Genomic DNA, 10,907 nt, shown 5'->3' with positions numbered 1-10,907 from the left:
AATTTATATGCATCACTTCCTACGAATATGGCTAGAAGCGTATTCTAAAGAAGATGGAGTGTATGCCTGGTGGTCTGTATATTACGACTATACGCCCTATAGAAAGCCACTATGTTGCCGGCCCTACCTCTGGGACTGCACACAAAATTACACTTTGGCATAATCGTTTGGGACACCCTGGACGAATAGCGATGCGTCGTATCCTCAAATCATCACACGGGAATCCTCTAACCTAAAATTTAGGTTCGATTTAAGGAATCGCATGTCAAACCTGCTCTATTGGAAAGCTTATTATTAAGCCTTCTTATGACAAGATTCATTTGAATCCTCATATTTTTCTACAAAGGATTCAATGGGACATTTTTGGATCGATTCATCCTCCATGCGGACCATTTAGATATTTTGTGGTTTTGGTTGACACTTCCACAAATTGGTCACACATGTGCTTGTTGTCCACAAGGAACGCTGCATTCTCCAAACTGTTGGCTCGGGTTATCAAGCTCATGGCTCACCACCCTAATTATCTAATCAAATCTACTCGATTGCATAATGCTGGAGAATTCACATCTAAAACTTTTGATGACTATTGCATGTCGGTTGGGGTTGAAGTTGAACATCCAGTACCCCATGTTCACACCTAGAACAGTCTAGCAGAGGCATTTATTAAGCACTTACAAATGATTGTTTGATCATTGGGGCTATGCAATATTGCACGCAGCCATGTTGGTATGCATAAGGCCTATTGCGACCCAACCATATAACGGCTTTCAATTGGTTATCGGATATGAACCTGACATATCGCATCTGCGCATTTTAGGTTGTACGATCTATGTGCCGATTTTGCTACCCTTACATACAAAAATGGGGCCTCAACAAATGATGGGAATCTATGTCAGATATGATTCTCATTCAATCATTCGTTACTTAGAACCTTTGACAGGCGATCTATTTACCGCTCGTTTCATGGATTGTCACTTCTATGAGACAGTCTTCCGGTCGTTAAAGGGAGATAAGAACGTCAATGTTTTTAAAGAACGACGTGAATTATAGTGGATGACTCCTACTTTATCTCATTTAGTTCCCCGTATTTTAGATCTTCAAAGCGTAGCTCAGAGCATGCTAGATGCTTTCACTGATCTAGCGCAAATGACAAGATCATATATTCCAGCTGCGAATGTGCCTACAAAGATGGATGTACCAAATGTATGACAATCTTCCTTCCTGGAGGCCTGGGACGCCACTTTGGCTGATCCACGTACATTAACAGCTAGTTAATCATCTATCCCTACACAAAAGCATGGCAGACCTATTGGTTCAAAGGATTCACACCCCTAGAAGAGGAAACTCATGACACAGGCCCCTGAAAAGCCTACCGTAAATCCGACTGTCGCCTACTCATTCTATCAAACTCATGAGAAAATTTCTAGATTACGGAAGCGTCATTGAAGAGACGAATTCACACCTGAGAATCGTGATATTTCGGTCCATTATGCTAAATTGGATAATGTTTGGTGTAGAAATGAGATGATCATCGACGATGCATTAGCATATGCAGTAGCTACTGATATCATGTTAAGCGATGACATTGAACCTCGTTTCGTTGATGAATGTTGACATGGAACCGATTAGTCAAACTGGAAACAAGCAATCCAAGTCAAACTCAATTCGCTTACGAAACATAAGGTGTTTTGACCTGCTGCTTCTACTCTTCCACATGTGAAGCCCGTTGGCTACAAGTGGGTTTTCATTCGGAAGCGTAATGAGAATAACGAAATTGTGCGTTACAAAACTTGTCTTGTTGTGCAAGACTTCTCACAACGCCCCGAGATTAACTATGACGAAACTTATTTACCCGTTATGGATGTGATTACTTTTCACTACCTTATTAGTTTGGTAGTTTCCAAAAAATTGAGTATGCAACTGATGGACGTAGTAACTGCGTATCTCTATAAGAATCTTGATACAGAAATTTATATGAAAGTTCCCGAATGACTAACATTGACTAGATCAAATATTTCCAAACCCTAGAATACGCTTTCAATTCAGCTAAGGCGTTCACTCTACAGTTTGAAGCAATCCGAAAGAATGTGGTATAACTGCCTAAGTAAGTATTTGACTAGTTAGGGATATGTGAACAACGAACTATGCCCTTGTGTGTTCATTAAGAAGTCACATTCCAGTTTTACGATTATTGCAATATATGTTGACGACATGAATCTCATCGGAACTCCTAAAGAGCTCTCGAGAACTGCCGGGCACCTGAAATCAGAATTTGAGATGAAAGATCTAGGAATTACTCAATATTGTCTAGGTCTCGCGATAAAGCATCGTTCGGATGAAATCTTAATACATCAATCAAGCTACACCCAGAAGGTGTTGCGCCATTTTAACGAGGATAAAACGAAGCCTTCGTGTACTCTTATGGTCGTTCGATCGCTAGATGCAAAACGAGATCCTTTTTGTCTGAAATAGGGTGATAAAGAGATTTGGAGTCTAAAATTCCTTATGTAAGTGCGATAGGCGCTTTATTGTACTTAGTTCAATGCACTAGACCCGACATCTCCTTCGCTGTTAATCTTTTGGTAAGATACAATAATGCACCAAGATGCAGACATTGGACTGGTGTTAAAGACATTTTTCATCACCTTGAAGGTACTACGGATTTGGGCTTGTTTTGTCCCTACGGATCCTCAAGTGATGCCGCACCCCCTCATCTCGAGTCGATTCTCGCCTTGTTGGTTATGCCAACATAGGATACTTATCTGATCCTCATAAGGCGTGTTCTCAAACAGGTTATGTCTTTACTGTTTGAGGCACCACAATCTCTTGGAGGTCAACTAAACAAACCATAGCTGCCACTTCGTCTATCCATGCTGAAATTCTCGCCTTACACGAAGCAACTCGGGAATATTTTTGGCTGAGAGCAGTTGTAAGCCATATTCGAATCTCCTGTGATCTTTGCCCCGTTATTGACATCCCAACGACGTTAGATGAAGATAACGCAGCATGCATCGAAATACTCAAGAAAGGTTACATCAAATGAGACAACACCAAGCACATTGCGCCATAGTTCTTCTTCTCACATCAACAACAAGAGCATCAGAAGATTAAAGCCATGCAAATCCGTTCACAAGACAATTTGGTCAACCTCTTCACCAAATCACTACCGAAGGCAAAGTTTCATAAGCTTATTCAAGAATTGGAATACGTAAACTCTCTGAGTTGTAACATTGCTAGTTCTCTTTGAAATTGTGTCAAACTCGAGGGGAGTATCCTAAAGTATACTTGATTGATCTTAATGTACTCTTTTTCCCTACCATTAGGAGCATTTTTCATACTGGGTTTTTGCTACCTAATGAGGTTTTGACGAGGCACCCACCTTGGGTTGATCATATCCCTGATGATGTCCCATAGATGTTTCATTTGACTTTGCATTTCTCACAGATTTTTCCTTAGACTATGGATTTTGTCCTTACTTGGATTTTTACCATAGCCATAGGTTTTTTTTTTTTTTTTTTTTTTGAGACTTACTTCCTTACGCAAGTTCCTACCTTATTTTAGAATAGCGTGTTCCCAGAATCAGTGCCGACGAGTCGACTTCCTTAACCTCTACATGATGCCGAATCTACTTGAGTATTTACACACTCAATGAGGAGTGTTATAAACTTCTTATTTAAGTGTGATTGTATAAATCCTAGATTAGATTTTATTCTAGTTATTCTTCCCTATTAGGACTTGTATTCCTTAGAGGAGAAGGATTTCTTCTCTCTCTTATTACTATAAATAAAGGCACTGCGTAAGGAGAATGACACATCCTCTATACAACCCTACAAACACATCTCTCTCTATAGTTTCTCTGTGCCACCGGCCCCCTCTCTCTGTTAGTTAAATATAGGCCACAACAATCATTATTCATGATAATTGACTTGAAATATCTCACTTACAAATAAAAAATAATTGTCGATATTCAAAGTGGCAAATTTGTTATGCTCATCAATACCTCCCTTGACTTAGGGACCGAATTAAGCCTGTTGCCCCAACACGAAGGAAAATGAGTATATTGTCCATGTATTTACGATATATGCTAAATCATATCCCTCTAGCAATTCTTGCATTTTTGCACGAGGAAGCAGGACCATCAAACATGCACTCCGATTGATGCTTAATTTTTTTTTTTTAAATAAACGATATTATTTATACTAAAAAAGAGGAGGTAGGCTCAGCCTCATAATGAGCTAGCAATAATATGGTTCAAAATCGCATTTGGCAAGAATCGACCCTAAGACCTCTCACTTACAAGTGAAGAGAAATACCACTAAACCATAATATTAAGTGGTCGATTGATGCTTAATTAGACAAACGGTTTGAATAGGGTATTTGGTGTTAGAGTCTATTTATATTGTTAAATGTGTATTTTATTTTTTATTTTTTTTAGAACAAATTATATTATCAAACATTAGGAGAATAGGAGAGTGGACTAAGCCTCGTAATAATATAATTCGAATTCTTTTTTAAAAAAAATTGAATCTAAAATCTCTTATTTATCAGTAAAGAAAAACATTGCTAAATCATAATACAAAATGAGTACTGTCTGACAATCTAACGCCGAAGTTTCTTGTCGACAACAATACATGACTAAAGTTAAGCAAATGGCAAAAGGGGGCTTTAGACCAATGATCGGCCATGATGTCATTCTACTTTCACAGTCAAACTATCAGAGCCGTCGCTCTAGACTTGAATCCGTAGGACCCGATACTTGAAACGACCCACAATCAGTCAACAAAGCCAGTTTTGGGGACCATTTTCCTTGGTGAGGGGAAGCTTTCGCAACTTAGTTTCTTAGTAGACTGGGATTTGAATTAGAGTAAACAGATCAATCCAAATCCAATCAAATTATAAGTCAAGCAAATACATATGTACTTTTTTTTTGGAAACTACATATACACTTTCTTAATACGAATTAAAACTTAAGTAGAGGTAGATGGAAGTGAAGATGTTATAAACAATATTTTAGAGATTTTTGTCATGTTAAATAACAAATATTAGTCAGCTGTACCTTGATTTATTTTATTGATCGCGCCAAATTACTCGTCGTTGCCAAAACCATTAGTTGTTTATGTTCACATGTTTCATTTTCTTTAAACGTGACAATTTACATGACAAAAGTATTGTAATTTACAAGAATATATATGGTTTAATATAAAGAACAAGTGAGAAGCAATACCAAACAAATACTTTTTTTTTTCTTCATAAATATTCCTGATACAAGTTTTTGAGGATGATATTTTTGATATATGTGACTGACTTCCTTGATGAGTTCAGGAAAATTTTATTCGACACATTTGTTTTATTTCTACACTCAACTTTCTTTTTTTTTTTTTTTTTGAACAAAATTTCAGCACTCAACTTAAAATTTCTTAATGGAATTCCAACTTTGTCATTAAATAAATAAAAAGAATTTAAAAGAATTAGAATTTGTAGGATGGCCATAGCCACCATCAAGGAAAACAGAGGGGAAATGAGGCTTTCACCACTGCACCTCTCTATTTTTGTTCCAACAAACTCAATCAAAACTCAACCCCAACGACCATTGTGGCCGGTGTGAAGTGGGGTTGACGGGAGCATAGTGCGGAGCCATGCTCGACACTGAAGTACGAGAAGAGAGAGGAAGAGAAAGAGAAGAAAATAATGGATGTAGATAATAGTCCTTGACGAACTCACAGAAAAATTCTGCCAATGTTTTGTTTGGGTTCGTTGGAATTATATGAGAGCTGCAGTGGTGAATTGGGTTCGGGGTTATTGCGTTTAGAGATAGAAACACGTCTCTATTTTCTTTTTCTTTTTTATTTATTTTGGGGCAAATTAAAAAGTTTAGTGGAAAAAATTATTTAGTTAGGTGTAAATATAAAACAAATAAGTTCAAATAAAGTTTCGCATTAGTTTATTATTCGTGTTAACATGCAAAAGAATTTCTATACACTTTGCGACACATAATTAACTCTACATTACCATTCCACCCGCAATTACCAAACTTAGGGGTGACTATGTCCTCTCCATTTATGTTTTTGCGGTTCATCATTCAAGTTTAACTTTATATTCTAATTGAATTTGATTTTCGTTAAAAAACTTTTATCATTTTCTAATTAATTTTCTTTTTTAATTTGAATTACATTATTATGACTGAATCGTTAAAAAACTTAGCTCATTCTTTCACTCCTTTAACTTTAACATAGATAATATGGTTTGTTAAAAAAAATATATGAGTGGTCACTTAGTACTATGATCTAGTAGTTTTTCTCTTCACTCGTAAGTAAGAAGTCTTAAATTCAATTCTCGCCAAAGGCGAATATGAACTATATTATTGTTAGCTCATTATGAGGTTTAATATACATTTATCTTTTAATGTAAATAATATCGTTTAAAAAAAAAAAACAAAAAAAAGACGGTAATGAGTCGCCTACTCTAGCTCTAGGGTTAGGATAAGGATATCTCACTAGAATTTGATGCCATCGTTAGTCAACACATGAACCGTCGCGATGCTGCCACCTCAAGAATTGGCGGCAAAGGTTTGATGATAAACTCATCACTGCTTCCTCGCTTTGTTTGCACGCAAGCTTTTTTCAAGGCTTGGACCCGGCTTGGCTTAATGCTCTCATTACGAGCATATTACTAGCATAATTAGATAACTAATATCTTGCTCTTAACTTGAAGCTACAGTGGCATAGTTATTTGTTCATTTTTTAACGCAAAGCGATATTATTGAACAAAATATTGAACTGCAAACACGTTCATTCTAAAATGATTTCACGTAGAAAAAAAAAAATCTTAAACGTTTGAATTGCAAACAATTTCAATTCTAACATAACTTTAATCATAATTCTAACATGATCTCACAAAAAAATAACTACTCTTAAATGTTTGAACTGCAAACAATTTCAACTCTAACATGACTTTAATCATACGTGACAAATACAGAATATAAGGACTTTTGAGGATTTCATTTCAACTATAATTTTTTTCTTTTTTTATTTCAAATATGGCTAATCATTCCAACTGCTTAATATATCACATGTTTAAGGTTAATGAGAGCATTTTAATCATGGAGGTTGACTTTGGTTTAAGAATGTTTGCGATGTAGCATTTCCCTAAAATCATTGACAAAACAAAGTTTTGGGCTTTTGGGCGCATGCTTCCCAAAGAATGAGAATAATTAGAAAAAAAAATTACTTTTAATTAACTAAGTGATTAGTGGAAGAAGCCGTGGGGCTGTCCAGAAGGAACTACAATATATGGCCACTGTCTGATCGTCACTCCCACGCGGACGCACAGACAGACAGACAGACAGAGTTTTCTTTCTCCTTCCTCCTCCATCTTTCACTCTTTGATTTCACACCCATGAAAACATTTCCCAGCTGAAAAACTCGGGCTTTTCCGAATTCTGCGTTAAAATTTCAAAAATCCAATCTCTTTGGGTTTTCTGCTTTGTTTTTTAGTATGGTTTTTCTCACTCTCTCTCCACCCAACATGAAAGTTCGAAGATTGTAATTTTTGGATATTTTCAATGAAAGCTCATATCTGGGTCTGAGAAGATATCCCACCTTTCTGTCTTCTTTTCAGGTTTCTGCAGATTTCTCTGCTGTTTTTATTTTGCCTCTTGACATTCTCAAAGGTAGCAAGTATCAAGGCTCTGAAAACCCCATTTCAGATCCCCACTAACCTTCTGGTTTTCAGTTCCCACAATTCAATCTCAACCAAATTCGACTAACGTCAGTCTCTTTTGGTCTCTAATCAGACTGTCCCAATCTGATATCTGACCCAAAAACTCCGCTTTTGTTTCTATAAACAAAACTCAGATCATCAAGTCTTCCATTTTTCTAGACTTTGGTCGAAAGTAGGAACTTGGGGTCTCAAAAAATGCAGGACCCTGCAACTTTTCAGCCCATGAAACCCCAATTTCCAGAGCAAGAGCAGCTGAAATGTCCGCGCTGCGAGTCCTCCAACACCAAGTTTTGCTACTACAACAACTACAACCTCTCGCAGCCGCGCCACTTCTGCAAGAACTGCAAGCGGTACTGGACCAAAGGCGGCGCTCTGAGAAACATCCCCGTCGGCGGTGGAAGCAGGAAGAACACGAAGAAATCGTCGTCGTCAGCTTCGAAACGCTCCTCATCGTCACTGTCGAGCTCATCAGCAGCAGCAGCTCAAAACCCGGATCCGCAGCCTGACCGGACCAGGGTCTGTGCCCCGAAAGTCGACCAAGACCGCGGGGTGATGGATATCTCAGGGAGCTTCAGCTCACTCCTGGCTTCAAATGGGCAATTTGGATCGCTTCTGGAGGGTCTGAATCCAAATGGGTCGGGTCTGAAACTGATGCAAATGGGTGATTATGGGGAGAACTTGGATGGTGCGGGGAATGGGTTGGATTCGGATCCGGGTCTGGGTTTGGAGGGCCAGGGCAATGGAAATCCGGAGAGCTATGTGGGGTTGCAAAACGGTGATTCTTCAACCTCGAGCTGTTGGAATGGGGGCAATGGGTGGCCTGACCTTGCGATTTATACACCAGGTTCGAGTTTTCAGTAGATATATTAAATAGATGATTATGCTCTTAATCTGCTTTTCTTAATGATAAATTTGCTACTTGTGATGAAAAGTGGAGCTGAATTATGACTCTAAATAGGCTTATTTACTAAGCTAAAAGCAGCTTCCCGAAAGCTTATAATTTTCTGATGTCGTAGAGGGTTTGAGAAAAACATCACAGAGCCATACCATTAGCATTCGAATGTGTAATGGTTTCTATTTTTCACTTTTGTGGGTGTGCGTGTGCGTGTGCGTGTGCGTGTTTTTTTTATTTTATTTTATTTTATTCATATGTATCTGGAGCTTATAGCCTCTAGTATTATTGATTTTGCGGGTTTTTCGCGAGATGGACTCAGATTCTAGTGTGTAACCAAGCACGTAATGAGATAAATTGGAGAGGGAGTTTGTTGTATGCATGTGCTGTGATTGTGTGACGGGGCTTTTTCCAGATTGCCCAAATTGATCAAGGTTGAAGATGATTTGGCTTCTATTGGCTTTCGGTGGTTCTGGCTTTAAGTCGCTTTAATTTGCAACCGCAATATCTCATTAGAAGACATTTGGACGGCTTCCCGCATCATTCTCATTTTTAAGCTAAAATGAGGGTCCTGTTATATAACTAAATAGGAAGCTTTTAAGACTTACTCCAACTCTTGAGTAAGTCTTAAAAGCACAGATTTTAAGTTTTAAATTAATTGCGAGTTCTCTTATCCTTGAGCCAATTCTGGGTTTTGACACGAAACTCATTTTTAGGGCAAATTTAGGTTAGAATTTTCCCCTGAATTAGTGGGTTGATTCGCTATATATGTGTGTTTTTTTTTGTTTTATATTTATAATTTCATTAACGCAACGGTTATAATCTAATATATCAAATTCAACGGTAAAGAAAAAAATCTAAGAGCATCTCCCAAGGAGATGTCAAAATTGTCACATAGGCATACAACAGTAAAAAATAGCAGCAAACTCTCTTCAAACGAGCCTTCAGATTCTTAGGTGGCGTTGAGTCAGATTTTAAGTTTTAAATTAATTGCAATTTCTCTAATCCTAAGCCAAATGTGGGTTTTGACACAAAACTCATTTTTAGGGCAAATTTAGATTAGAATTTTCCCTTGAATTAGTGGGTCGATCCCCTATATATGTATATTTTTTTTGTTTTATATTTATAATTTCATTTACGCAACGGTTAAAATCTAATATATCAAATTCAACGGTAAAGAAAAAGGTCTAACATGGAAAAATAATTATAAAAAAAAATCTCTGTGTTTCTTATTCTTTTAGTGTTTGTAGAATTTTTTGGTGTCGGTTTAGTGAATTTTAATTTATCGAACTCGAAATATTATTAAGTAAAATGTGCATAAAATTAAATTAAGCTTGTCTGCATAATTTTTTTTTAAATATAAATTACTTTAAGAAAAATTATTCTAAATTCATTCTTTAATAATCGCGGGCTAAATATTTAATCAATAAGGGTCGGAGCAAAAAAATTGTTCTTGATTAAAACCTAAATTTTTTAGGTTAAAAATTTTAGATTTTAACCCAAAGGTTGAAGATGGTCTAAGGAAGGGAATCTTTTTATTTATTTATTTATTTATTAAAATGGGATTAGTTATGGTGCCTACACCACAACGTATTTTAACAATTTGAATCTTCTATTTTCAAGTTGCACCTTATAGATTATTCTAGCGAAATATTAGACAAATCGGAAATATTTGATGCATCTAATTAAGTTCAAAGAAATTGATGAATACTTTGTGCTCTATAAGACCATCTCCAATGGTTGGGCTAAAAGCCAAATATTTTAGCCCGGAAAATTTAGTTTTTAGCCTAGAAACAGTTTTTCTGCTCCAACCGTTCTAGCCTAAAATTTTAGTCCGGAATCATTAAAGAATGAAGTTAGGCTATTTTTTCGTTAAATTAATTTTATGAACATTTTAATCTAAAAAAATTTAAATTCCGATAAATATTGAGTGGAGTCCACTCCGATTTCGGGGCTAAATTTTAGGGTGAATTTGGCCTTAGTTTAGCATTTAGCATTTAGCCCAAATTTTCCCCTTGGGTTGGAGTGGGTTTGGGGGGTAATTTGGCTTTTAGCCCAGCATTGGAGTTGGTCTAAGACATTGAAATTTAATCGTGATAATCTATAAATCTATAAATCGAGACTCACAAAATAGACGGTCGGTTCAGATTGTTGAAGTTCGATGTGGAGTGTCTCACAACTAATTCCTATTTTTTGAAATAGATGGAAATCCCTTTCCTTAATGGGCATATAAACAGGCAGAGAATAATATGTATAAGGATAAATAACACTATAATTATGAATTGGAATAAACAAA

General features: G+C 36.7%; 1 protein-coding gene across 1 annotated transcript; it reads left to right on the top strand.

Annotated features, from left to right (window-relative positions):
- The first annotated feature begins 7,246 nt into the window (after positions 1–7,246).
- Positions 7,247–8,993, top strand: LOC103957152 (dof zinc finger protein DOF3.1). Its single transcript, XM_009369256.3, has one exon. It carries the CDS (start codon positions 7,915–7,917, stop codon positions 8,578–8,580), a length of 666 nt encoding a protein of 221 aa, XP_009367531.2. The 5' UTR covers positions 7,247–7,914; the 3' UTR covers positions 8,581–8,993.
- Positions 8,994–10,907: the final 1,914 nt, after the last annotated feature.

The sequence above is a fragment of a genome, unplaced genomic scaffold, assembly GCF_019419815.1.
Source record: "Pyrus x bretschneideri cultivar Hongxiangsu unplaced genomic scaffold, Pyrus_bretschneideri_v1 Contig26, whole genome shotgun sequence".
NCBI classification, from domain to species: Eukaryota; Viridiplantae; Streptophyta; class Magnoliopsida; order Rosales; family Rosaceae; genus Pyrus; species Pyrus x bretschneideri.
This window is presented reverse-complemented; position numbering and strand designations above follow the sequence as displayed.

Excerpts from the sequence above, each read along its gene's own strand:
- LOC103957152 (XM_009369256.3), top strand. The coding sequence starts at position 7,915 with ATGCAGGACCCTGCAACTTTTCAGCCCATGAAACCCCAATTTCCAGAG.